The sequence below is a fragment of the Neopelma chrysocephalum genome, unplaced genomic scaffold (assembly GCF_003984885.1).
Source record: "Neopelma chrysocephalum unplaced genomic scaffold, ASM398488v2 Primary Assembly neopelma1_135, whole genome shotgun sequence".
Lineage (NCBI taxonomy): Eukaryota > Metazoa > Chordata > Aves > Passeriformes > Pipridae > Neopelma > Neopelma chrysocephalum.
Window position 1 is genome coordinate 2,470,753 of NW_020897797.1, and position 26,651 is coordinate 2,497,403.

The following is a 26,651-nucleotide window of genomic DNA, read 5'->3' on the forward strand; positions in this document are numbered from 1 at the left end:
CTTGAAAATTTTTATGTTTGCTTCACAAGAAATATTCCAACGTATTTTGATGCAGAATCTGCAAAACAATTGTGGATGTTTATTTCAAGTCATTTCAGTGTATACTGCTTCCAGTTAAAACAGCTGTTAAAACCAGAACTTCCCTACAAAAATTCACTCTTTACTAACTTCACCTTTTGTTGGAATTCTCCTGTCAAAATAATTTCCAGATTCATGAGGATCTTCTGAGGAAGAAAAGGTGGGGGGAAATGATCAATTAATAAAAATACAACACAAGTGCCAGATTTTATTGAGGTACTGCTTTCACATTGGTCTGTGCACCCAACAGTCACACTGGACTAAAGACAACCGTGTTCATGACATGAAGACACCACATTAAGATGGCACACAGGGGAAGGCTTCAAATAAAGCTTGGTCAACATGGTGTGCCAAATTCTGCTCTGCTTGACAACTGTGTCATCTCACTGGGATTGCACAGGGTAAAGACAACAACTTGCATGACAATGACTGACAGCAGTAGCTGGAATGTGCAAATCAAAACATACTATTTCTCAGTACAGAACCATACACAAACATATGCAGGCACAGCTTCAGATTGGCCTCTGGTTATCCACAGTGGCTGTAATAGCCAGGAAACACCTCTGGAAGAGTGAGTCAGGTTCTCAGTCACAGTCCATCCTTGCGGCTTAGGAAATCTCTTGAAGCCTCTTGGCTTTGTCAGCAGCTTGTTCTGGTGGGGCCTTGTGAAGGATGCAGCTCTGTATCTGCAAAATACCAATCAGAGGTCAGAACTAGACTGAAGAGGGGAAGCGATTTTCCTCTGCTGCTTAGCAGAGTTGATAAGAAGATCCTACAAAAAATCCAGAGCAAACCACACAGCTCAATCCATTTCACTTTCATTACTTCTTTCCAAGTATGTCTTTCTATTCCTAACCTTTATGATGTGAAGAACACCTCTGAAGGGCATTACTACAGCTGTGGAACACTAAATGCTTCCTCTGGGGGTGTATGTGGATGGGTAGCTCTGCTGTGAAAGCGAGGATTTCCCCTTGCCTGTGGCAAAGGCTCAAGGCAAAATGAGGCTAAAACAAACAAAAAAAAAGGCTTAGCAGACAGAGTCATTCATCTAACATTTCTGTGCAGTGCCTTGTGGAAAATGCACCACTAATACCTACATTAAACCACACATTTAATTTCTTTTTAACAATAGACATACTCACAATGTGTGCCTTTAATCCTGGAAGATACCAGAATATATTCCAAACTACACTTGAGAAATTTCTTTACAAATAAATTACTCTACTGCTCATTAAAGGAGGATTGATTCTGAGGTGAAGCACAACAGCTGTTGGTACAGATGGGTTTAGAAGCAAATGCTCTTCTGGATATGCAAAAAAATGGACATGCACTGAAGTCTGGCTGGAAAATTTCAGCTAATTCAGCTACTGACAGAAGTTTTGAAGCATGAAATTTTGGATTCAAGGCAGATGGCAACTGGCAGCAAAGAGCATCCTAACCAGGAAAGAACATCACTTCAGTACTCTTTCATTAAGAGGAATGATGCTTATCTGAATTATCATGAAAGCCTTTTGTAGATTCTGGATTTTTTTTCTGCTTAAAGCTCTGAGGATGGTTATACATTCCTGACCAACTTAAATGAAAACATGAGACATACATATAAACATAGATTTGTCCCCTCCTCAGGATTGCCATCTGGCTGACTGCAGGCTCAGAATGAGTCAAGAGGGCAAAACCCCAGCCTGGGGCATGATAAACACTGACTAACCAGCTGGTCAGGAGAGGGGATTATCCCACTGTATTTAGCCTTGGTGAGGCTCACACCGAATACAGGAGGCAGTTCTGGGCTCCACAAGTTAAGAAGAATGTTAAGGTACTCAAAAGCATCCAGTGGAGAGCAACAAAGCTGGAGAAAGGGCTGGAAGGACATCCTATGAGCAGTGCCTGAGGACTTTGGACTTGTCTAGTTTGGAGACAAGGAGGCTGAGGGGTGACCTCTCTCCAGCTTCCTGAGGAGGGGAATGTGGCAGAGACTGGTGAGGCCCTGGCACAGATTGCCCAGAGAAACTGTGGCTGCCCCATCCCTAAAGTGTTCAAGGCCAGGTTGGATGGGTCTTTGAGGAACCTGGTCTAGTGGAAGGTGTCCCTGCCCATGCAGGGAGTTGGAATGAAATGAGCTTAAAGTCCCTTCCAACCCAAATCATGCTGTGATTCTGTGATCTCCCTGGTATCCAGTGATAGGGTGCATGGGAATGGTTCAAAGTTGCATCAGGGGAGGTTTAGACTGGACATTAGGAAGCATTTCTTTACTACTTAGTCACCTATTCTCCCTTAGGTATATTTGAGGATTTGGTTTCTCCTTTTAAACTACAGGACTCTGATTTTTATTGCATCTCACCTTTTTTATTTCAGAACACTTCTCCAGGGCACTGAGATAATTCTGAAAGGTACTTTTGCCCCAGAGTCTTGCAACCCTTCCCAGGGTGGTGTCATTCATAAATTTTATACATATCCTCCTTAGTCCTTCAGCCAAGCTCTTACTATTGGACTGGGGTAGAGCACCGAGACATCCTTCTTCCCTCCAAAAATGTGTTTGAGAATGAATCACTGAAAACTTCTCTTTGACTGCATTTTCATAAAGATCTGCAGTCATAGCCACTTGTTCCCACTTATCTGATAGGCAAAATTACCTTGACAAAGAGAGAAATTACACTGGTTTGTCGTGATTTGTCTTCATGAAATCTGTCACATTTTTCTTATGCGTAACTCAATTGTTTAATAATGCAATATGTTATCAATCTAAGTTAGAAGCAATGCCTCCGGCCGCCTAGTTCCTCTCCTTTCCCTTTGTAAAGCTAAAAGCTGTGTTTGCCCTTTTGCTGGAAAAGAACACACAAACAAGCTTGAACTGTGTGTTGAAGCACACCAGTTGTAAGGGTTCCTGTTCCTAATTAAAACCCAATGAATTTGGCAGAGGAATTCTGCATGCTAAATCAAATCTAATTGGCACCTGTAGCTTTCTCACAGCAGTAGAAAGTGATGGAGTCTCTGGCTCAACACTGCAGTGTGGAGTGGCTCCTCTTGACAGGTGTGGGCATGGAATCTGCAACCAGCAGAGGTGAAAAGCAGAGGACAAAAAACAACTAGAGACCTGGAATTTCTACCAACACTTAACCATATTATCTGTTGAGGTTCAGAAAGATCCTTGCCTCCTTTTTCCTTTTCACATAAAGTTTCCAGCTCTTCCACTGTGGATCAGGAAGAAAAAGGCTCACAGGCTAAGGACGTCGTTTTCCTGGATTTAGCTCCAAAACAGGTCTCAAGTATTTTGAGTCTTCATGATAATGCCAGCCTCATTTTGCCAACACAAAGAGTTGGGTAATTCATGCACAAAAAAAGGCTTCTAAATTTTTTTGCCTTTATATAATGCATGCATTCAAACCCTAGAGAAGTCCTTCGCAGCTGGCCTTTCATTCTCTCCCTGTTTCTTTCTCCCTGGAAGCAATAGTGGTCTGCAGGCTGCACTTCAGGGCACCCCATAAACAGGAGCTTCTCTGCCACAGTGGAAGGCAGGCAAGCAGAAGCATGAGGAGATGAGAGGCTCATGGCCCTCAGAAAGCAATGCCACATTCCCAGACCTCAGCTTGTCTCAGTACTTGGCACCTGCCTCAGATATTTTTGGATTTTCTCACTACAGACGGTTTTCTGACTGCAGGATCCATTTTAGTCTTCCCATGGCATTTTTCTCCCACAAGCCATTTCATTTGCAACAGTAGGAAAAAAATGTGTGGAGGTGGTTGGGAGTTTTGAAATGAGTTTTGTTACGCTGAAGTATTTTTATGAGGACCAGCAGCCCAAAACAACCCGCTGTGCCCATAAAGAGCACTGAGAAGGATGCATTGGCACTTGGGATGCACAGGGTGGCTTTTTTTAAGGGTACAAGAGCAAATACATGAAGTAGGGAACTCTTAACACATTCCCTTTCCTGCTCATCTGAGAACAACCTGCTGAGCAAAGAGGACCTCTTATTTTTCCTGTGACAGACACTGCTGATCTGCAGCTGTTCTCACGTTCTGTACCTGCCTAGCCATGAGCTTTCACCCCCCACAGAAAGGAAAATGCGTGTTTCATGCCACCTGAAGTCCTTTGCATTATTGATAATCTCCTCTTAAGCCTGAAGTACAACTCATCTGTACTGGCATACATTTTAAATACTATTTTGCATGGTCTGTGTCATAGGCAGTTTGACCTTTAAACAGGATTTCAGCATTGGTTTTTATCAAGTTTTTATCAAGTTCTCTGTCAGACTTGACTCAGCACTCACAGGTGGCATCCCCCCAAAAGCAAAGTATGACTAAACTGCCCAGCAGACACCTCACTGCTCTCACCCTTTGTCACACAGGAGACTTTCTAGCAGTTCATCACTAAAGAAATTCTTCTGAATATGTTACAGTGTTTGCCTCCTTAGTATAAGCTCTGGTGCATCCAGGATAGCATCAGGGAAAGGACAAAGACAGCATAAGGGGAATATAATCTTCTCTGGCACATAACCATGATGGAGTATTCATGTACCAGTAAATCAGGAAGAGATTTGTCTGTGGAAGGACTCTGTCCAAGTCTCTGCAGATACATCCCTGTACAAGGGCAGCATCAGGGCAGTGTATAAATAAATCAGAGACAGTTGCCACTGCTTTTGAGAAAGTTTAAAAGAAAGAATCATGGCATTCTATGAAATATATATGAAACAGAGTAAAGAATATACAAATACAATAGAGTAAGATGAAAATAAATGTTCTCACAGTACCTATTTTCTTTACAGTATTGGTAGAATCCATCCAGAGCCTCTGTTTTTTAACATACTGAACTCCCTCTGGTTTCACTGTCTGTAACACAAAAGCATTTTTAGTAGAACTAACAGCATTCTTCTTCTTTTAGTTCCAAGTAGTAATACACAGATGTGCCCACTGCACTAGAAAAAACATAGTTCCTGGAATCTTCTACAATTTTTAGAGGATAGATCAAAACCATTCCACTTTCCATTTCTGAGCCTCCAGGAGGCTGCAATTATTAGCATACTTGTGTTAAAAGGGAATAAACTTCAAAGGGAAGAGCAGTTTAAGGTAGCAGCACTGTGGTGTAAGTAGGACTTATAGCAGGGAATCAGAGTGTCTGCTACAAGAAATTGCATGGGAAAAAAATCCCATATTAAGAAAGTAAGTCAGAAATCTCAAACTTTCATTCCTTTCCAAACATGATCAGCCACTACTGCCTTCACTGCACCTTCCACCCAGTGAGCCCAAAGCACCATGTGTGTGTGTGAGGAGGTTTCTCTGCATGAAAGAAATGTTACCTATGTTTGACAGAAAGATTAAAGTGATGACATGAGCAAATAAAGCCATTTTTAGTTAGGCATTTCACGAGTTGCCCAGAAAATCCGTAGTTCTGGCAACTCCCATCTTTTAAGCCTTTGCTTTTGACGCTTAGTAGCATTCGAATGTTTTCCAGAGCACAACTTCATAGGTTAAAGTAAGTAATAGTTTATTAAAATTCCACTGGCTAACTGATCCAGACACCTGCTTGGAGCAGAATGGTTGGAATCTTTGGATTCAGTGCAGATAACTCGAGTTTGCCCAACTGCTCAGAATAACTAAAGCAAAGGCAGCCCTGCAGGGAGGGACAAGAGATGCTCTGCCAGTGGTTTCACTGATACCTGCTGACAGCTGGGAAAGCAAAGCTCTAGAAGGACTTTCCTGACCACACTTTGAACTCAATTTATTTTCTTTCTTAACTGATATTCATTCTTTCATTCCTTTCCCACTTTCCTCGTTCTGTTTCCCACCCTAATTTCCTGCTCCTGTGCTTCCCATGCTAATCACTGTATCCATGAACAACAGGTCATACTTTGAGTCCCTCCTCTCACTTTTCACTGCCCTAAATCTCCACTTGCTTCCCACCCTCCAAGCTCCCTCTCCATGTCCCCAAGCAGCCTGACCCTGCTCTCCAGCCCCCCCACAGTCACTGCTCCACTCCCTGGCCCTCCAAGGCTTTCTCCATCCCCTCTGGAATTGTTGCCTCCCTGCTCTGCTGCTTTCAACTCCATTAGTCCCAAACCTTTTCCACATGCTCCTGGCACATTCGGGTGCTTGCAGTTTTCTCCTTTATCTACCAGCTCCAAACCTCTCCTTGCTCCCTCCTCTCATCTGAGTCTCCTCATGGAGCTCATCAATCTTCCTCGGAAGCCAAGTTTCCCTATACTTCCCAACACCCTCCAGCCCAACACTGTCTTGCACCTCATTTTCCACTTTTCCACTGCTTGGGCAAACACAAAGAACAAAGAGAATTGAAAAGATAAGCTTAACAGGGCAGGTATTTCTGTCCAAGAAAGTGTATAGGGAATAGATTAAAAAACAGGTTCCCTGAATCCAAAAGGGAAGAAAAGTTGAGAATTCTAGTATTTTAATTAAAAAAACAAACACCTGACACAAAGCAAATTGGGCAAAGGAATTATTTGGTTTTGAGGTGTTCTGAAAGTTGCACTTTATTTTGTTTGAATTGAACAAGCTGCAGTTTGGTTTCAAAGATGTCAAAATGGGATTTAAGCCAAGATCTTAGTTGAAACCAACTACATGAGTTATTTCAGCTGTGATAAAAAACAAACAGAAAAAGTAAAAAAAAAAAAAAGAAAGAAAGAAAGAAAAATTCCTACTCAGTTATAGAGGAGGGCACCTTATTTTTGAAGCTTACACCAGCTATAGGTATCTTGGCAGTAAAAAACCTGACTTAATGAGCTGCAAAAATCTCACTGCTACAAGAAGGTTTGGGAAATTTAAAAGCTAAGGAGTCCAATAAAAACATTTCCAAATTTAATCTTTCCTAGTGATGTACCCTCCACTAAATTTGAATTCCCAGGTCCAAACCAGAAAATTTCTTCTTTTTTTTTTTTTTTTTGAACAGTTGAGCCCATTTGGCTGATTTTTCCCCATATACAAATCTGAGGCAGATGATTGGCGAAGACAAGAGTAGCCTGACTGGGGAAAATTTAGGGCCAGCTACAAGAAGACCATATAGTTGTCATTATTGATAAACCTGGAAAGCAGTTATCAGTGCACACTCCAAAAGCCAAGCAGTGTCTCTGAATTCAGACAGCAGCTACCTGCTTTTAGAACCAAGACTCAGATAATTCTACTGAACTAAGAAGGGGAATGTGTGAGACTTCAGTACCTTTTCATCAAAATATCTGAATATCTCAAATATTTGCATCATGCCCCATGAGGAATCTTTAATTAAGGAGAGAAATAGGGACATGAAGGTCATCTGGCTATTTTTCGAGCTGAGTTTTTCCTTTTAATTAAATGAAACCATGAACTTTTGCATACTATGATGTCATTGCTTTGCAAGAACAAGAAATTAATAACTTCTATTAAAGCACATTTTTCCCAGCACTTCTGATTAATTTACAAGGTCACAGTTCTCTTCACACTCCAACCCAAAGGTCCCTGCTGTCTGACTCTGAATGCATTACAGAGGTCCTCCTGTGCTAAGTTTTAAGGGAAAATGTCAGTTACTATCATAAAATACAATTTGCTATTCTTGCTTTGCAGTGGTATGGAACACCTCACCTCAAAAGTCTTCCCAAATCTGGAAGAAATACAGGGGCAACTCAGAAAATGTGTTTAAAAACTTTTAGGTCACCAAGGTGGAGAGTCTCTATCTACCTTTTATACCTCTGATGGCAAAGCCCATCCAAAGGAGCCAGCAGAGATGGTCCCTCCTCTCCCATCAGCTGCCTGCCCAAGGGAAGTATATGTGCATCTTTTCCCAGAGCTGAGCAGCTGTGCCTTTAGATTCCTCGTTTTCTGCCTGTTTACCTCCTCTCCTGACAATTAGGCAATCTTTCCTCAGCCCTCCTTGTCTCCAGCATCGGGGGAGGTTCCAGCATTATTCACTCAGCCTTAACGAAACACTTGCAATCTTTTGACTTCTTAGTTCCCTACATTTTGAAGGGGATAAACCTTTGAACAAAGAGTAGTTTTTGGTTAGAAGAACAAAGCATACGGCCAAATTCCCTTTTACCTTGGATAAATCCATAATGTTTGCATGCTCAGGGCATGGATTTCTTTGGCACCTTTTTTTACCATTATAGTTTTCCAGCCTTCAAGTGGGAGAAACAGAAACATCAAAAATGAGTTCAATGAAAAATCCTTTCTCTCAGAAAGAGCTTAAAGAGCAAAGAAAGAGCTTAAAGAGCAACTTGTATAATTAAAAAGCAAGTTCCCTATGCTAAGAGGAAGTATGCTCCAAGGATTTGAGTAGTCTTAGTCTCAAAAAACATAGCTCAATTCCTGTGTCAAGCCAGTCTTAGAGCTGGTTTTTAGAGGTAATGGAAGCAAAAGGACAAAGGTCTTCTGGTTAGTGATGTCCCTTCAAAATTCCACTGGACATTAATGTCTAAACTGACACAAAGCATTAAAAATGTGACAGTTCCCTGCAGTTCTGCCTCTTGGGAGATGGGTTATAGCATCTCCCTACTTCAGCAAGGCAGCTTTGAGGATAGAGACGAACAACTGAGAAGCCCTTTGGCACTTGGGCAAGGCAGAACATCAATGCTCAAGCCAAAGCCTGTGAGAACCTCACATTGTAAGCAGAGTGCAAACAATGAAAAAGCAAGGTGTAAAGAGCTGACACTGCCTGTAAAAGGAGAGGATTTCACTGAAAGAGTAATAAAGTATATTGCTGCTTTTTACTGAGAAATACTTGATCTGACAAGACACTAGGCTGTCAATTCCTTGAAATGCAGGGTCTTCTCATTTGCCTGTTCAGACTGTCTTGCATATTAGGGATCAACTCTGCACTCTACGCTATGATACTACAAATAGAACTGTGTAACTCCAGTAACATTTAAGGGGTTCTTCCTTCTCTATACCAGTGACTGAGCTTATCTTTCTTGAAATTCAGTGTTCAGATTAAATGTTAATTTTTGCTAGGCCTAAAACATCCTTAGTTAACTCAGGAACCCAGTCTGTAATATCTCTGCTGGTGCTATTGAAGACCATTTGTCTAAGGCTAAACAGAGGCAAATTCCAGTTGATCTGCCTTTTGCAGAATGAGAAACTTTAATAAAGGCTTCACATCCACTTTATTGTTAAATTTATGATCAATCTTGAAACTATTTCTGTAAAAATTCAACTACTCCACTTCTTTCTTTAGGGGATCTTGGATGAGCCCACAGAACCATGACCAACTTTAACTATTCCATGACATAGGAAAGGCATACAATAATCAATTGTATGTTTAATGAAGTACAAAACTCTAACTGAGCTGATGTATTATGCATGAAATTGAACACAATAAAAAATACTGCCTTCAGAAATGAATGCTCTCTGAATGCTCCAGGATACAGATGTTGCACAGCACCTAATGTGCCACACAGCCTTCACCTAAAGGTAAGATTATGCTAGTTTAGAAAAAGCTGGGTTGAACTGAGTTCAGATAAAACTCTTGGTCCCCAGGCCTGCAGTTTCCTGAAGCTTCTAAAAACTGTTTTAATTTTTTAATTCGTTTTTGTTGTCTAGATATGATTATGCTCAGATCTCAGAAGAACTGGAGAGGAGGAGAGAGGCTGTTTTCATTGTTCCCCAGGCCTGAAAGCAGCTAACCAGTCACGTCCTCAGACACTCAGACCTTGCATGACTCCCATGCAAAAGAAACCCAAGGATGATGAAAACAAGCACTCAGGCTTGTCAGTGAAATCCTTCAGCATTCCACAGGCAAAGCAACTGGCTTTCAATTTCCAGCAGCCCATCTCATGAACACCTAAAGCTATCAGGGTTTAGATGTGAAATAATCGTCATTCAGAGCAGCCAAAGAAGCAGAATAATAAAAGTGAAAAACACAGGATGAGAGCAAAGCCAAAGCGGTGTTTAAATGCAAAGCAACAGAGCCTGAACAAAGCCCCAAAGCACACAGGAGGTGGCTGGGAAAAGGTAAAGATCTCCCAGCTTCCTGGGCTCATAACATTTGGAATCGTGAGATGGGATGCCTGCAGGAATGCTGGGTCATCAGTGGGGGAGCTTGGGATGTTGTTCACCTCATGACAGGAAAAGAGGAATACCTCCAATGCCCAAGCAGGATGTGGGTTTGCAGAGGGGTCCAACTTGGTTTAGAAAGATGGAATCGTGTGGCAGCAGCGCTGCAACAGCACCTGCCTCCTTCCCAGCTCCCCATGTGCCAAACATGTCTGGCACAAAAATACAAGGCATGAGGAGAACAGCACTGCTGTCCTGGCAATGGATTAAGAGCTGATGCCATAGCAGGAAAACTTGAGGGAAGAAGTTGAACAGCAACACATTGAAAAGCATAATGGCAGTCTATAATTAGAACACAACCATCTTGTAGCACCAGAGCATTTTGTTCATCCCACCCAAGAGTTTATTTAGGCTGTTCTAGGTAGCAGGTCTTATTTCCACTCTCTCTCCAGGACAAGTGTGAAGTTTTCAATTTGCAGATTAGTAGCAGTTTGCTGAATGTGCAACACTCATTTCAGCAGCTTGCTCAGCTTACACAGCTCCAAAGGGAAGCTTTGCAGTTCCTGATGGCCCAAAGAACTACTTTTAGACCAAAACCTGCATCCTCTGGAGAACAAAATAAGACATAGGAAGCTTGGTATGAAGTGGACTGTGTTAACTAGACACTCAGGAGGGGGCTTACTGCTCTATAACAGGCTAAATTACAGTAACTCATTGGTCATTTACTGCCATGGAGGTAGACAAGCATTTTAAAATAACAAATTAAAAAAACTGGAGGTGAGGGGACTTTTTTCCAAGAATTATTTCCCTTTTTTAACTTGTTTGACTTCCAATGCCTAACTAAGTAAAAAATACTGAGCCCATGTTAAATGTTTTGAGTTTGGTCCAGATTTCACACAGAGGGTAAAACAGCAGGACAGCTCCATCACATCTTGAGGTCCCTATCAGAAAGAAAATACACACTGTTGGACTTCTCCACATCCATTTAAAGACAGAATAAGACTTTTCCTCTGCAGGTGATTATGTACATCAAAAACAACAGATCTTACCTGCCATCTGCAAGCTTAAACCAGTATCCAGTTTGCTGCGTGGCTTGGTGCTGATAAACAAATAACAGAGAACACACACAGTGATGATAAAAGCGAAGAGGACCACTGCTGCTATGGACAGGCCCACGAGTGCTCCAACACTAGGAGAGAAAAACAAAGAAATTAAGTGTACAAACAGCCTGGGACACCCATTAAAACAATGGTCAGGATGATGTCTGGTGTTTACTTGTACTCAGGCATGGGACTGACTGTGTATTTTCCTGTAAACAAAAGTTTAGAGCTCAATACTTAAACTGCACAAACTGCAGAAGGGTCAATGTCATTATACAGGAGTTGAACATCTGGCCCTTGGCGACATTTCCTGTTCCCTATGCATACTACTGCTGTCTGATTCAAAGTGTGTTTATGAAAATCAGAAGTAATGTCATGCAGTAACTGACATCAGAAATCAAAAAGTTCTTCAGTGCAGTGCATATTCCTAGAAAAGCATAATATCACATGCACACACAGAGAGGGATTCTAGGGCTCCAGGCAGCTCAAACAACATGATTATTCAAGCTGTATTTTCAGTCTGAAAAGCCATTTTTACTGTATAAAACCCATGCAAGCCATGTTATTCAATTCTGTGAGCAACTCTGGAGAGCAGGGCAGAGTACTGTGATCACTGGTGTGCCTTTGTGTTAATGCAACAAATCTCCAGTTAAGGCCAGTAAAGTTCTCCCATTATTTTTGTCATGGTAAAAGGAAAACTACAGCTGAATTAGTTTATACACAACATCAAAGGCACCAAAGAAGCAGGAACTTAATTCCTTAGGCCAAACATACAGTAATATGTAGGTTTTATCAAGATACTACTCCTGCAGGATAAAAGTTACTTTATACATCTCCCACAGGCACACAGTGAGACAGTGTATGTATATACAGAAACCTCTCCTTATTTCCAACCCTTCTTTTCAAGTCTTTTCCTAATATAAAATGCTCATGATGAAATAAAGGCCTCAATACAGCACAGTCTAGCTATCATTTCCTATCCTCTCCTGGGCCTTTTGATGCCTTCAGTGTTCCAGTCCTCTATTCTACAGTCCATGCCAAAGTCCTGACTTCTGGTGAAATTAAACAGCAGCCTTTTGGTCACAGATGAAGGGTCTGAGGATTGAGAATCCTTCTATTGCTGCTCTATTTACGATTTGGACAGACGTCAAAAGGAGAGAAGATAAATGAATGTTCTTAATTCTACCAGCTCCATCCTCTAGTCATAAATATGCCTTTATATATCACTGCTATCAGTGAGAAGTCAACTCTACTGTGGCCTTGCAGACATATAAGAAGAACTATGCCCTGGGATGTTTTTATGAATTTTAAATTCAAGCTACTACAAAGCTTCTCCACGAGTTCCCATAGCACCAGCAGACAGATTTGTCGACAGGAGAAACTCTTAAAACCATCAGCATGAGAACAGCAGATATCAGAATGACTTTAACATGCAGTTTTCATAAGCTATTGGTCAGATTCATAAATGAGGTTTGTGCAACATTTAGCTCCACTTTAGCATAACTAAAATAATTTGTTATCAGCAAAATGACCAGTTCTGGAAAGAACAGCTCTACCCTTCTGAAGATTTGTCATGGTGTTTATCATCTGCATGAACAAGGGTGTCGTTATGTGTTTGTGCATATATGCACATATCAAGCAAATTTTGCCTTCTTGTTTTTTGGCTCAAACAAAATCTGCAGGCAAGCAATATTCTGCTTAATATGGAATCTGAGTATGACCCTACAGTCAGAGATCTCAGCTGGGTTCTGGCCTCATTTTTGCATTTTCACTTGGAACACCTTGACCCAAATAGACAAAACAGAAGAAATACACACCACTACAGGAGGCTGAATAGCCATTTGAACCAAGTAATGCAAACAAGCTCTTCAGAAACACGTATCTGTGCTTTTTTGTTGAGAAAATACAAGCTCTGTTGTAAGATTCCATTTAAATTACAATCTGTAGTGCAGTACTAAGGAGGTTGCTCACCACTATCCAAACACTCAGCAGAGTCAGCTGTCCTAAAGCTGAAGAGATCAAGCACATATTAGTGATTATAGGTTTTTCTCTTCAGGCATCTGTTGCCTCTCAGCTGTAGCTCTCCTCCACACAGCTGTAGAAGATGGCATTAACAGCACAGTTGTGTAATGTACAGCACAATGCACCCTCAGCATCACCACACAACTTGGGTAAGATGCTTTGGGAGTTACAAATGACAAAGAAAAACAGATCCTGAAGAACTCTCCAGGTTAAAGACATCACAGCGTATGTGCCACCGAAAGTGTTTGTGGTGCTCCAGCAGCAACATGAAAAGATCTCACCCAAAACATGGAGATCAGCAGCACAAAACCAAATAGACACTCCGGATTCCACTTCCTAAATGAATCAGAAATCAGAATTTAATTTGTACTTACTCTTTTTAAACATAGAATATTTCAATACCAAACTGTTGTCAAAGTGCTGAAGCCATCAACCCACTTAGAAGGTGTGTTTAAGTTCTTTAAGATTAATTTTGGGTCAAAGTTTGGGAATGGGTGGTTATTTCTTAATTTATTTAATTCAGAAGAGTTTAGTGTTTTCCATAGCTCTAAACACTGATGTTTCTTAACCAGGATCTTTTCTTTCTATTTTTGCAGTTAAAGCTGTTATCAGAAACAAACTTAGCCCTTGCTAAAAGCATTTTGCCATTTTCCAGCCTTTACCTTAAACATGAGCTGTCTGAAGCCCTCAGCAGTCCACATGGTGACCATCTACAGGTTTCTGGGTGTATCTTCAAGATCAGTCTTCGGACAGCAAAGACACTCAACAAGCAATTTAAAAAGTCCCTCTTGCCCACAGCTGTCACCCCATTAGCAAGTGAAAACCTCTGCATTGACAACCCACCCAACCCCAAACCAATGATCAAGCATAAAAACGGCATTGAAGGCCTGGTAGTATTTGCTCAATGCTTTGAACGTGAACAATGTTAGGTTTGTTAGAAGATCCAAACAGAACTCTCCCAAGTTACTTTTCACATGCAATAAAGATACAGCCACACCACACATTTCCCCGACACTGTTACACCAAGTGCCACATCCAGGCCTGCAGCACAGCCAAAGGCTTTGCTCAGCAGAGGCTCCACTTGCCAGCAGCCTCCCCAGGGCTCCCCAGGCTGCTGTCCAGGGAGCTGCTTAGTGGGTCATTGACGTTTCTGTCAGTGGATGCTCAGCACCACACACCCACCATCACTTTGAGTCGATCAAATTAGTCCATCCACACCAAGAACAGCCAGGGAAACTTTAAATATTTAAATGTTGCCCACTGGTACACTAAAAGGAAGCTCATGAGTCATCTGGATCCCAGTGAATCAAATGTTCCTAATGCCATTGTTGCAGTGACGTGTTGTCTGTAGTATTTGCAAAGCAAACAGATAAATATACTCGAGAGGCTGAAAGAGTGGGCATAGAGGAACAAAAGACTTGCTATTTTGGAAAGCCAAAACAGACTCCTGGAGATCTGTACAGCCAAGCAAAGCTTGGCCTCAGCATTAGGTCAAGAGTATTAATTAATAAAGCATTTTGAACATCATCTATATGTGGCCTGAAAAATTTTTATCAAATATATGTTATTATATGAAACTAAAAAGATACAGCTTTGGAATGGAGCTATAATTCTATTTGATACTGACAGATGCCATTAAATTTGCAAAATAAAACTTGACCGACGAGTGCCAAAAAAAATTCTAAAAATCTTTTAAAACAATTAGAAACAAAAAGGCTGAATTTAACTCCAGCAGTTCAGTACAAATACTACATGTTCAGCATTTCTTCCCTTCCTTTCAGCTTGGGAGGCAAAGCAGATGTGATGACTGTATGTACATGCACAGCACACAGCTCTGGAGGCTGAGCTGCTCAGTGTTTTGCTCACTAGACTTTTTTAGCATCTGCGTTCTGTTGTTTCAAATGCTGCATAACCTTCTGGTGAAATCTGCATACCCCTGCCTTCTCCTAATGTTGCCTTTCCTGTTCCATGGGCTCCTGACTGCTGTAAGAGAGTAAAAATGCACCCTTCACTCTTCTTTGCTGAGGTCAGCTTCTCAAGAAATATGTTCTAACAAAGAGAAAAAAAAGATACCCTATTATTTCATTTTAAATACCAGCAAAAAAAAACCACAAGGAAGAATAATATTAATTACATATAATAAATTCTGGTGAAAATATGAAATGTGTCAGAGTTGCTCAAAGGTCTGTTATTGATGATTGTCCAACAGCTCCCAGTACAGAAGGTGTTAGGATGCACTTGCCAAATACCACAGTTTTTGCAGGAGTGGAATGGGAAAAGAAGGTTCCATGTTGCTAAGGGATAGGGCAGTGTCTGGTTCTAAACATAGTACAGGCAGTAGAGATTTGGCAAGAAAATAAAAGGAATAGCATAGGCCTGCAAGTGACTATTGCTTTAGGTTGCCCAGGCTGCTGGCTTCTCCATGACCTCCTGCCATCAGAGCTGGCTACAAAGTGCTCTGGCAACGCCTCTCCCACAGTAGGAAAAACACAAAAGGAATACACAATAGTTTTCTGAAATTCCACCTGGTGTGTCACCAAACTGAAACAATCCCTGAGATATCACCAACCACTTGTGGTGCACTCAGTCACTGCTTTCAAATTCATGGGGGGAATCAAGCAAAGATTTAGGAAAAGGAACCTAAAGCTCTGGAGTAAAGCAAAACCTGAAACAATTCCCCCATCAGAGCTTCCATTCCCTTCCTCAGTACATTCCATCTCCAGACTTACCTTGGCTAGTTTGGCTAACTCTTGTATAGTTTTAAGGGTTTCAAGTCTTAAAAGTGTGTCCTCAAAGGCTGCAAGAAGCGTTATAAGGATTATTTTAACATGTTGTTTGCTACAAACCGATATAAGTAACTGCCTGAGACAAAGACAAGCAAGGCAGTGATCACCAAAACATTCTGAGAAGCCAGAAAATGTTATTGTTGTGTTGTCCTCAAACTCCTAGTGGAACTATCATGTGCAAATGTATACAGTTTTCAAAGTGCTGTAATATTGTAACATTACCAGTATGTTAGTAACTAAAAGTTATCTGATTTGTTCCTGAAAACTCTAATGAAAAGAGAAATTTCAATTCTCACCACTCAGTAACTTTGCTTAGAGAGGTAAATTGTATTTATTCACCTCTTTTCTGCAATGGATATAGACAGTTATGGCAGAAGTTAAGCACAACCAAAACCCCACCAATGGCAACTTCCTTCAGTCCTTTTAGCAGTTTAGGGCCACTGTGAAAAGAAGAAGAGGAAAACAAAAGACCTTAGGTTTCAAAGTTTGGGCCCAAATTTCTGACCTAGGTGGAGGTTAAGAAGTCAATTCTCAGACTCTAGAAAATCTTTGTAAAGAAAGACCCTTCAGAGGTGCTTCCTTAAATCCTCTCGTGGGATTCAGTTCTTGGAGGCACTTTTGGAAAAGATCAAGCTTTAACAGTCTTCACTGCAGCATATCATCCACATGCAAGAGCAAAACCTTTTAAACTTAATCTTTCAGTACTTGAGTACTTGAGTACTGTGATCAAAACATCAGACTATGCAAAAATATCATATAACATTAAAACAGTATTTGATAAGTGTAAAAAAGGACACCTGGAGACGTCTTCTCACATCAGAGAAGCTGAGTAATTCTGTGTCAGTCACAGTAGTAAATGGCTGGGAGATCCCCATATTCAACCCACTCCTTGTACCGACAAAGTAGATTTTAAATAATAATATGTTAAATATTAGACAAATTCAATGAATAAGCCCACAGTACTGGATAGCATTCATTCGTGAGCCCTGAAGGAATTCATATGTGAAACTGCAAAACTGCTGGGCAAGGTGTGCACCCCATCATCACGCAAGGCCACCCTAACAGAGGTCTGGCAGCCTGGGAGTGTAACTCCAACCTGAAACAGGGCTCTAGAGGAGAACCCAGGAACTACAGACCTGAATTCCACCCCTTGCAAGACAGAAAGGTGAGGGAAAAAATAATATCATCAAGTCAAGAGGTAAACACAATGTCAGGGTGCTGAGTGCTGAATCTGAGCCTGGCTATTATTCCCAGGCCATGATGCCCCCCCTCACCTTACCTGAATATGAGGGACAGATCCTTTGATGGCAAAGCCACTACTCCCATCCCCCTCCTTACCATGCTCTGCCCAAGGAAGCTGCTGGCACTTGCAGCTTTCTGACATAAAATCTTTAATGAAAGAGTCAGCATTTCTATGAGGGGAAAACACTGCCTTGTTAACCTGCTGGAGTCTGTGAGGTGTCAATAGACAGATGGACAGAGGAACCCAGTGGACAGAGGTAGATGTCTCAAAAAACCTTTTGACGAAGCCCCACACTGAAGGTGTGGCTAAAAAGACTGAGCTGACACAGGCTTAGGGAAAGGTTTTGTTACAGATTTAAGGCTGCTTAAAAGCATAAGGAGCAAAGCACGAGGCTAGGTGGGCTCTTTTCAGTGTAAAGAAAAGTCACTGAGACTGGTTTTTCTTCAGTATCTTCATCTATAACCTTGTGAAGAATGAAATCTGAGTTTCTGATGATCCAAAGTCCCTAGAAGTGATCAAATGCTATGAGGGCAAGGAATGCTAGAAGACTTGAGGAAAACTGAGTGAGCAGGCAAAAGTGTTGTAGATGAGTTTCAGTGTACACAACATAATGTATAAACATTACAATGTATAAGCAAAACCAAGCCTATACAGCAATGAACTCAGAATTGGCAGTTCTGAACTCAAGGAAAGTTTTACAGTCATCAGTGACAGCTCACTGAAATCACAGAGTCAATGCGAACTAGCAGTCAAAGACATCAACAAAAAGTTGGCCAAGAGGAAGAATTTTGAGAGCAAGGCTGGAGGCAGCATTTTGCTACTCTGTAGAACCTTGCCATACCCACATCTTGAGCATGCAACTCCAGCACTGAGGAGTGAAAAACAGTATGGATGAGATGCAACTAAAACCATCAGTGGGACACAGCACCTGCCCCAATGATAATCCAAAAGGACTAAGGTTGTTCAGCTCAGAGAGGTGAAAGATGAGAACTGATGCACCAAATGCCAACAAAATTTTAAACATCAAGCAGAAACTGAACATGCAATTGCTGTTCACCAAATCTCACAATACTAATAGTAGAGAGCACTTCAGAAAACTAGTGGGGAACAATATAAAACATATAAAAGTCTGTATCTTCAAACAGCAGGCTGCCACCAGGGCTGCAGAAGCAGATGCTGTAAGCAAGCCCAGAAAGAGATTTGACAAAATCAAGGATATCAAGTCCATAAGAAACACAGTAAGAGCATCATGCAGAGGTGTACCAACATCCTGACACTGCCACCGTGGATGCTGAGGAGCCCGAGGGGAATCAGGGAGCAGCCGGGCTGGCTGTGTGCAGCTCTACTCTCTGCTCGAGATACTGCCAGAGCCAGGCAGACCCTCGCACTGCCCCGGGAGAGCACCAGGCTGATTATCTGTCACCTTCCAAGTGGAAAGTTACGAAATGCTTGACTTTACCACACATGGAAAAGTAGCTAAAGTCATTGGGAACTTTATGCCCGCAGCACTTTACACGCTCGGGCCCCGAGACCGCTGTTCCCGTCACACCCGAAGGGCGGGGGACACTCCAGATGCTCCATCCAGAGGCACCGAGCGCTTCCCAGCTCTTCCTTTACTAAGACCACGAGTTGTTTCCTTCAGAAACCACCCTGGCACAAGCAAAAGTCTCTCCGGGCTGAAGATGCCGCTCTCCCGCTACTCTCGGCGGGACAAGGGCACCCTGAAAGCGCCCGGCTACAAATACCGCACCAGCCCGCCCGGAGCCTCCCCCCGGGCAGGCACCGCCGCGCCCCTACCTGAGCCACCACATGTAGCTGTGCTCGTAGGGGAAGAAGCTGTGGGGGTCATCGCAGCAGTACTTGACGTCCTGGAAGCCGCAGCAGAACACGGCGCGGGCGTCGCCGCCCGCCCGCGGGCAGCTGAACCCGCTCACCAGCACCTTGTCGGCGTTGAGGTAACTGCTGCACTCGGCGCTCATGGTGCCGGTGCCCGCCCGACGACTCGGCTCGGCGACGCCCGGGCGGGAGGGGAGGCGAGGAGAGGAGAGAGGCGGCCGTGGCGGGCGGAGCTGGGCGGGCAGGGGGCTGCGCTGGCGGCGGGAACCGCCGCGCCCACTCCCCCCCGGGGTCGCCACAAGGCGGGAGCGGCGGGAGCCGCCCGCGCCCTGAGGGGAGGGAATGGCGGGAAGGGGCTGTGTGCGGGGGCTGCTCCCCTCAGAGGCTGGGGCTTGGTGTTACCTCAGCGCTGGGTCACACGTCGAGCAGATGTTTCGGGGGTCCGCCCTCACCCGTCGCCTCGGTGAGGTCTCAGGGTAGCCAAAGAAGGGAGGTCATGGAGAGGGATCCCACCTCTGTTATACTCAGGAGCCCTTGGGGGAAAAGCTTCACGTAAAACTTAATGTTTCTGAGAGATCAATCTCCTACTCTTTCTAGAGATCATTTCAGGATACTTTTCTTAAAAAACTGCGGCTCAAGCAGTCGTTCTGTTACCTGTATGAAAGAGCCTCTCTTTAGGGAAGGGTAAGCAGGTCTCAGCTCGAGACCATACACCTGCCTGTAGTGCACTCTCTGCATGTGATTTGGCTCATGGAAAAAAGGGTAATAAGAAGCCTCTGGGAGAGCAATGGGATGCTTAACCCCTCCAAGGATCTGGTGCTCAGTCTCCTCTCTGGATCCAAGAGAGTCTGGATCAAGTGCTTTACCACACAAGTGACCTCCTCAAGGAAAAGTTCAGGTTTTAGAGAGAAAGGGAAGTCATGCAATATCAATAGAGCTTGACTTGAACCGATAAGACTGCATGAAGTCAGCTAGCACTTTACACTTTGATTTCAGGTCTTGCCTTGAGATGAACTCCAGGCAAGTGGGAGTGTCATTTTCCAGCTGTCGGACAAAAGCAAGAGCCAGGAGTGATGGCAGCTTAGGGAGATGCAGCCCTGCAGGATCCGAAGGTGGACAGGCTGGTGGATGGGCACCATCAACAGCACCAGGCAAGGTAAGATACTGAGTCCATCCAGGAGACAGGGCAGGAGGCAAGTTACGTACAGCATAGGTCTAAAGTTCATTCAGGAGGACTAACAAGCAATCCAGGACAGCAGGAGACAACACTGAGCTTAGGAAAGGTCAGGCTGCCCCAGCTGAGCTTAAATGTGGCTCCTGGACCAACAGGCAGAGGGTGTGGATGTTGTGAGGACCCAGATCATGCTGGTCAGGGCCTGTTGGTGGCTACCTAGAGCCCTGACACTGAGTCCTTCCAATACTACATGCAGTCCCCCTGTATTAGACTGTACTTGCTAAAAAGTATAAATATTCCTCGGTTGCTTGGTTGGTTTTATTTTGTGAAATCAACCCTAACTTAGCATCAAGTGAAATGAACTCAGAAATTCAATCAGACTCTTTCTGCTGAATTACAGATTTGCCTTGCTAGTATTAAATGTATACATGAAGAGTCAGGGAAGATTCAAATTATCAAACTGTTAAGCTTGAACAATTTGAGAATTTGACTTTAGGTACCTCAAAAACAGGCTCAACACTTAATAATGCACTGCACACAGTGAGAGAATTAATGACAATGATGTGGCTGGTGCAAAGACCAGGGGAAAAGGGGAGACCGGGAAGGATCAATGTGTATTGAACATCAACAAAGAAAAAGGCTGGATAACTATGAGATTTTGTGAGAGTTGTAACTTCGTCACTTGTGTTGTTCAGGTGAAATCAGATACAACCAGATCAATTGTTTTTATGATAAAATCAAGGATTGACTTATTTGAAATGTGTACAGGAAAATGATCTACCAAAGGCCAGAAGGCAGCCTTTTTACCTCAGTTATGTCAATAGTGTCAGTACATGCTAGGATTTAATTGTGGCTCTTGTGTTACCTGAGATTTTTTTTTTTAGAGACCAATCTCCTGGTCATTTGATTCACAGTGACATGGGGACTGTTTTTCTGTGATTGAGGAGAGTCTCTAAGGAAGGAAGGATGGGTGAATCTCAGCTCAAAAGCTATCAGTTGGTTGGCCTGATAGTGTGTATGCACCAGTCAGCTAAACAACATGTGGTGTGGTTGAAACCAAGAAGTACAGTGGTAAATGTCAGGGTTTTGGAGACTGATTCAAGACTTTTGAGAGGTTGTCAATACTGTGTTCAAAACACAGACCTAAGTAAGTCCTACAACTTCCCAGGATGGAGAAACATCTAGTTCCAGTCTAATAGGTATTAGTCTTTTGAAATGTCTTCATGTACCTTGTTCAGTTGCTAATAACTATTTTCTTCCAAAACCTGAATTCCCATCTTTGTTTTTCTCTCTGATTCTCTTTATCTCTCTGTTGTTTTTTCTTAACTCATCTTATCCTTGGTTTGTTTCCACTGAGGTTCTGTTCATACCAAAATTCAACAACCATGGCAGAGAGAATTGATTCCAGGAGTCATTCAATTCACCTTTTCAACTGAATATTCCCAAATCAAGTGGTCAAGAGATATAGAACATTCTTGGTTATTTTTGTATTTCACATTGTTATTTTACTTTTGGAGATTTTCTCCTATTATTCAGAACTCAGCTAACTATTTTCCTCTCAGAATTATTACTACAGTGATTTTGAACAAATAAAGTTAGCTATCACAGTTTTATGCTCAGTCTTACACAAGCTTTCACTCGTACTTAATAAGACAGATCTGAGTCAGAGTTGGAGTAAGGGTGGGTTTTTTTCTCCAAACTTCATGAAATTGTGTTTCAAAGAAAGCTGAAATGTTCTGAAGTGGCAAAATCTTTTTTTTTTAAGCAATCAGTATACTCATTTATATCATGCAATCAGTTTATACTTGCTGTGATTATTGGGTGACAATAATTAGCGTGCTCTGTTGTTCCAATTATTTGGAAAGATTTATTTGAAACATTAGAACTGACTTTGAGTTGACTCAGTGACTGAGTTAACTATGTAAATGCTGGAGGATTAAAATAAAACAACATTCTCTTTTGATGACATTCAGGATTTGAAGTAGGAATGAGAGGCTCTTCACTGACCAGTGGATGATGTGCGTCATCTTTTATGTCAGAAGAAAACCACATCAACTTCTTTTTTCATTCCAATTACAAAACACAGACCTCTTCCAGTAAGAGCCAGTGGTTTGAAACTCTCTTCACTATTAACCAATATCAGTTTAAGTTACTACACAGATCCCTACAGCAGTTCTCTCTGCTGTGTGAGGAGTGTATTTCAACCTAACAGTGAGATCATCCAGCTTTCAGAAAAACACAGATCAAAGACCTTTGCAGGATATGTGTCAGTAACAGACAAATTATCTGGGTAATTCAGGAGCAGCTTTCAGAACTGTATTCACAACAAGATACTTCTATTCCCTGAGTGCTGAATTATCGTCCTGGTGAATATGAGTCTCTTCTGCAGTGAAGCTCCAGCTCTAATTCTGATAAAATGTGCCAACTTTCTCAGATGTTTGCAACCCAGACTCTCCTGCAAATCTGTAACTGATTCACTGGCACTCATACTGGCTTCCAAGAGGTTGTTTTGGCTGTACTTAAAGCCCTTTTCCAAAATACTTGGTGCCGTGGAACTGCACCTTTGGGTTTCTCTTTCTTATAACTGTTTTCCAGTCTTCCCAATTAACTAATAAATAAAAATATATGTATGTTGTCTATGCCATAATTAAAACAGCAGCATTTTCTGTAATCATTAAAAATATTTGTAATCTTCATCTAAACTACAATTCATGTGAAAAGCATACAGCCTCTTATTTACTTATTTACTTGTTTACTCCACACTATACTGGCCAGCAGAACTGGGGTGCTTTCATTTTGCAGCAAATTACAAGAGTTCCTCTGGCCAATACAGCTTAGAGCAAAGGGGGCTTGAGGGAGAAGCTAAACTTTGATTTAGCCATTCCCTTTAGAGACAACTCATAGTGAATTGTGCCTCTGTGCTGACCACTGAGAAAAGCTGACAACAGGTATTTTCATTAAGAGCTGTGGGACACATTTCTACCAGCCAACCTTCTAATAAACAGAAAATCAATTATGAATTACCAATAGAGCTGTCAGATCAGCATCAATCCTCAGACCTACATGGCAAGTTTTTCCTTAAGAGCATAATCTAATTATTAATAGGCAAAGAGCTGCATAAATTACTCTCAAAAGTAATCTGGTGGCAAATTATGCAATTAAACAAAATTGCCGTGCCAAGATGGTATAACTAGCTCTGATTAGGAGTAAAAACTTAAACTGACAGCAGATTTAGTGCAGGCAACATGTTTTATCCCACATGAGTAGTAGGCAATTCAGAAATGCAGATGACAGCATAAGGTTCAGAACAGAAAGGGGAACAGAAGTTTGAAGTAGTGCATACTTGGAGTACAGTGAGATGCTGTCACTCAGAGGACTAAAAAAGAAGGACCGATGTGAGGAGCATTATAAAGAAGACTGTCTGCTTTGGCACTGCTGTGCATTAGGGAAGGACTGAAGTCTCTCAAGGGGTCATGATACACCTTAGGTTCTGCTCTCAACTCAGCCAAAGCAAGTTGCTTTCCCGGTGTGTGCCCCACTTGAACTCTGTACATTAGTGACAGCGATGGAGCTGTGTGACACACACCTCTGGGCACAAGTGTTTGTAGTTTTAGATCCTCTCTGTGCACGTGGACACATGTATGAAGTATCATCATGAGTTTTTCATGTCGCTCTAGAGCCTACCAATTTTTCTGGTCATTTTAGCTGTCCTTCATACACATTATTCTTTAGTTGATTCCTCCAGTCAATATATAGTATAGATTTTGCCTTTATGCTGTCTCTGCTTCACAGAACTAAATAACGAAGAAGAAGAAAGTGATTTTAAGCATCAAGAAGTAAGAAGAGGCTTCAGCCAAAATTTTAAGGAAGAGGGAAAACCAGTGAAACACAGTGAAATAGGAAGTTGGCACTGGTAATTTTGGGGTGAGGATGGAGCTCTGATAAGCAGTTCGGTTTTATATGCGTAATGGCCCTCAGTATCTACAGTGTTTTATGTTCTGTAATTGGCAAATATTTCAGAATAATGACTCACTTAAGCAATTCTTACCCTTTAACACTTCCTCTTCTGTCTAGACATAAAATAATCAGGTGGATAATACAGCTTTCAACAATGAACCTGGCCAAACACTCTTAATTGCAGTTTGTCTTTGTGGACTGGTTTTCATTTCTTTTTCCTTTTCAGAGAGGAATATTAATTTTACTCTTCGGAGTAAAAGGCGTAGAAATTTTATGGTCCTTACTTACAAAAAAAAACAATGTGACACTGCCTCAATCATTTGACTTTGCTTTTATTTATTCTGCTTGTAAAATACAATTATTTGTAATTTTAGGAACAAATTATATGTTGTAGTGCAATTTCTACTTGAATAGGAGGATTCAAATTTTAAAGGATTCCAGCAAGTATGTAGTTCTGTATGTAGGAGATAATTATGGGGGTAATTCTGAAACTGAGTTACTCAATTACAAGATAGTTAGAAATGATGGGCCTATTATTTCAGACTATTTAAGCAAGATATCCACCAGAGACATCACTTGTAAAACATGTAAGTTGTTTGATCTTTTCAGCATTTATTCTATATTAATAGACAAAATAGAAAATTATAGATTCATAGGCTCATAATGAATTGTCACTTTCTATCACAGTTTGAATTAACCCCATCTGAAACTTAAGATTTAAGGAAAAGATTTAAGAAAAAGATTTAAGAAAACAGGTTTGAAGCATTGACTTCAATATATCAGTGAAAAAATAATACAATAAAATTTCTTCCCACCATTTTCACTGTAAACTCAAACTGAAGCTTATTAATTTTCTTCATTTTGTTCAAACTCTTAGGCCAATAACTTAGATTTAGTCGTACTAAGAATATTTTTAAAAATGAAAAGCTGATTTTTTTATACAATTATACAAATAGTTTTTACATATTTTTGTGTGCCTTGTCTCATAATCCTTTCTCTCACTTGGCCATCATAGAGAACTTTCATTCTAATTTATAATTCAAAGAGATTCAGATATCCATAGCTGTTCCTCTTTAACTCTCCCACACAACTGTCTTCATATTTTGTGTGTAGGGGTAACATCATCTATTGTTAAAGTTCTGCAGCGGGAGAGAAGCTTTTTACAGGACCCTATTTACAACTGCTTCTTGTCTTACCAAGCTTTATTTTGGGACTGAGGTTTCCTATCCTGTGTGAAGGAAGATGTTATGGCCAAAGGTTTGGGGTAAGAAACTAGAACTGGCATGATAAACATAAGAATCAGGGGCTGGGATTTGGTAGTTGAAGAGAACAGGGCTGGGATGAAGAGATGGGAGTAGGAAAGAGGCAAATTGAAAGGACAAGGCAAAGAGGATCAGTCTTTGGAGTAACAGGACATCCCTGCTCTGCCCGTGAAGCTTGGAACAGAGCCCAAGTTTCCTGCTTGTCCCTCTTCCTTTTCTATCAGCAAATATGTTTAATTCCTATGGGAAAATGTATGATTCAGTGAGTTCTCTCTCACATATATGATGACAGTGACTTACTTATTTCATCAATTCATGTGGCCAAATTCCACGTGATGGTTTGAAATATTTCAGATGACTCATGTTGTTGCAAATATGAAATTCTGCTCGTTTCCTCTATTTGTTTTCAAATATACAAAATCACATTGAAAGAATATTAGGTTACTTAGAATTTACACTTGCCAGACTTGGAGCTAATAATATGATCATACTCTATTTTTTGAGAGATTTCATCTCCTTTGGCAATGGAGTTTTTAAGGATTTTATTTTGTTACTCTCTTTAAATGCGTGGTCAAAAGCTTATCAACTGCATGTTAACCATACCTACTGGGAATACAGAATTATTTCAGCCATGGTTTTTGGTAATACTTCTGATTGCTTCACAGATACTAATTCATTTGTCCAGTCCCCTGTGATATGAAGACTTTTCATTCCCGATGTTGTTGTGTTAGTCACAAGCAAGGACATGCCTTTCTCAGCAATTGTTTTCTTGATAGAGTTTCGGTTTTATTTTCTAGCTGCAAAAGATCAATTTTATTTCTCTTTTAAGTGCTGAAGGTGAGTTTGTTTTCCATCTTTGGAGCACTACTAGATTTGGGGATACTGTGAAGAGAATCAGTTTCCTTTGGCTGAGATTAGAAAGCCTTATTCCTTTTCAAAATCATTTATACTTCAGTGGTGGAGAGGAGGACTAGTTGTCCAACACAAACAGCTAAGCCAAAGGAAAAATAAAAGATATATTCTTATTAAGAACACCTTATATAGCCTATCTTTTGATCAGATGGTTCAGAACATTAAATGAATATAGACTCTAAACAATATCTGATGGTTACATGGTTTTGTATGTCTTGGAGACACTACAGGTCTTTCAATTCAGCTACGTTTGCACAATGGCTATTAAAATGCAACTGAGGCACATGATTGTTACTTCTTAATCTTATCCATCCCT

At 41.4% G+C, this 26,651-nt stretch overlaps 1 protein-coding gene across 1 annotated transcript; it reads right to left on the bottom strand.

Annotated features, from left to right (window-relative positions):
* Positions 1-256: 256 nt before the first annotated feature.
* On the bottom strand, positions 257-19,229 carry SHISAL2A (shisa like 2A). The gene is made up of 4 exons (XM_027698988.1): positions 18,992-19,229; positions 11,093-11,232; positions 4,823-4,901; positions 257-764 (listed from the first exon to the last, which is right to left on the bottom strand). The coding sequence occupies exons 1-3, from the start codon at positions 19,171-19,173 to the stop codon at positions 4,870-4,872; spliced, it is 354 nt and encodes a 117-aa protein (XP_027554789.1). The 5' UTR covers positions 19,174-19,229; the 3' UTR covers positions 257-764; positions 4,823-4,869.
* Between the last annotated feature and the right edge of the window lie 7,422 nt (positions 19,230-26,651).

Bases quoted from the DNA above. Each gene is read 5' to 3' on its own strand.
- SHISAL2A (XM_027698988.1), bottom strand. From the start codon at position 19,173: ATGAGCGCCGAGTGCAGCAGTTACCTCAACGCCGACAAGGTGCTGGTG. The intron at 11,233-18,991 runs GTAGGGGCGCGG...TTTCTCTCCTAG, and splicing joins AGCTACATGTGGTGGCTCAG to TGTTGGAGCACTCGTGGGCC. The intron at 4,902-11,092 runs GTAAGATCTGTT...TTTGTGTTACAG, and splicing joins TTTAAGCTTGCAGATGGCAG to ACAGTGAAACCAGAGGGAGT.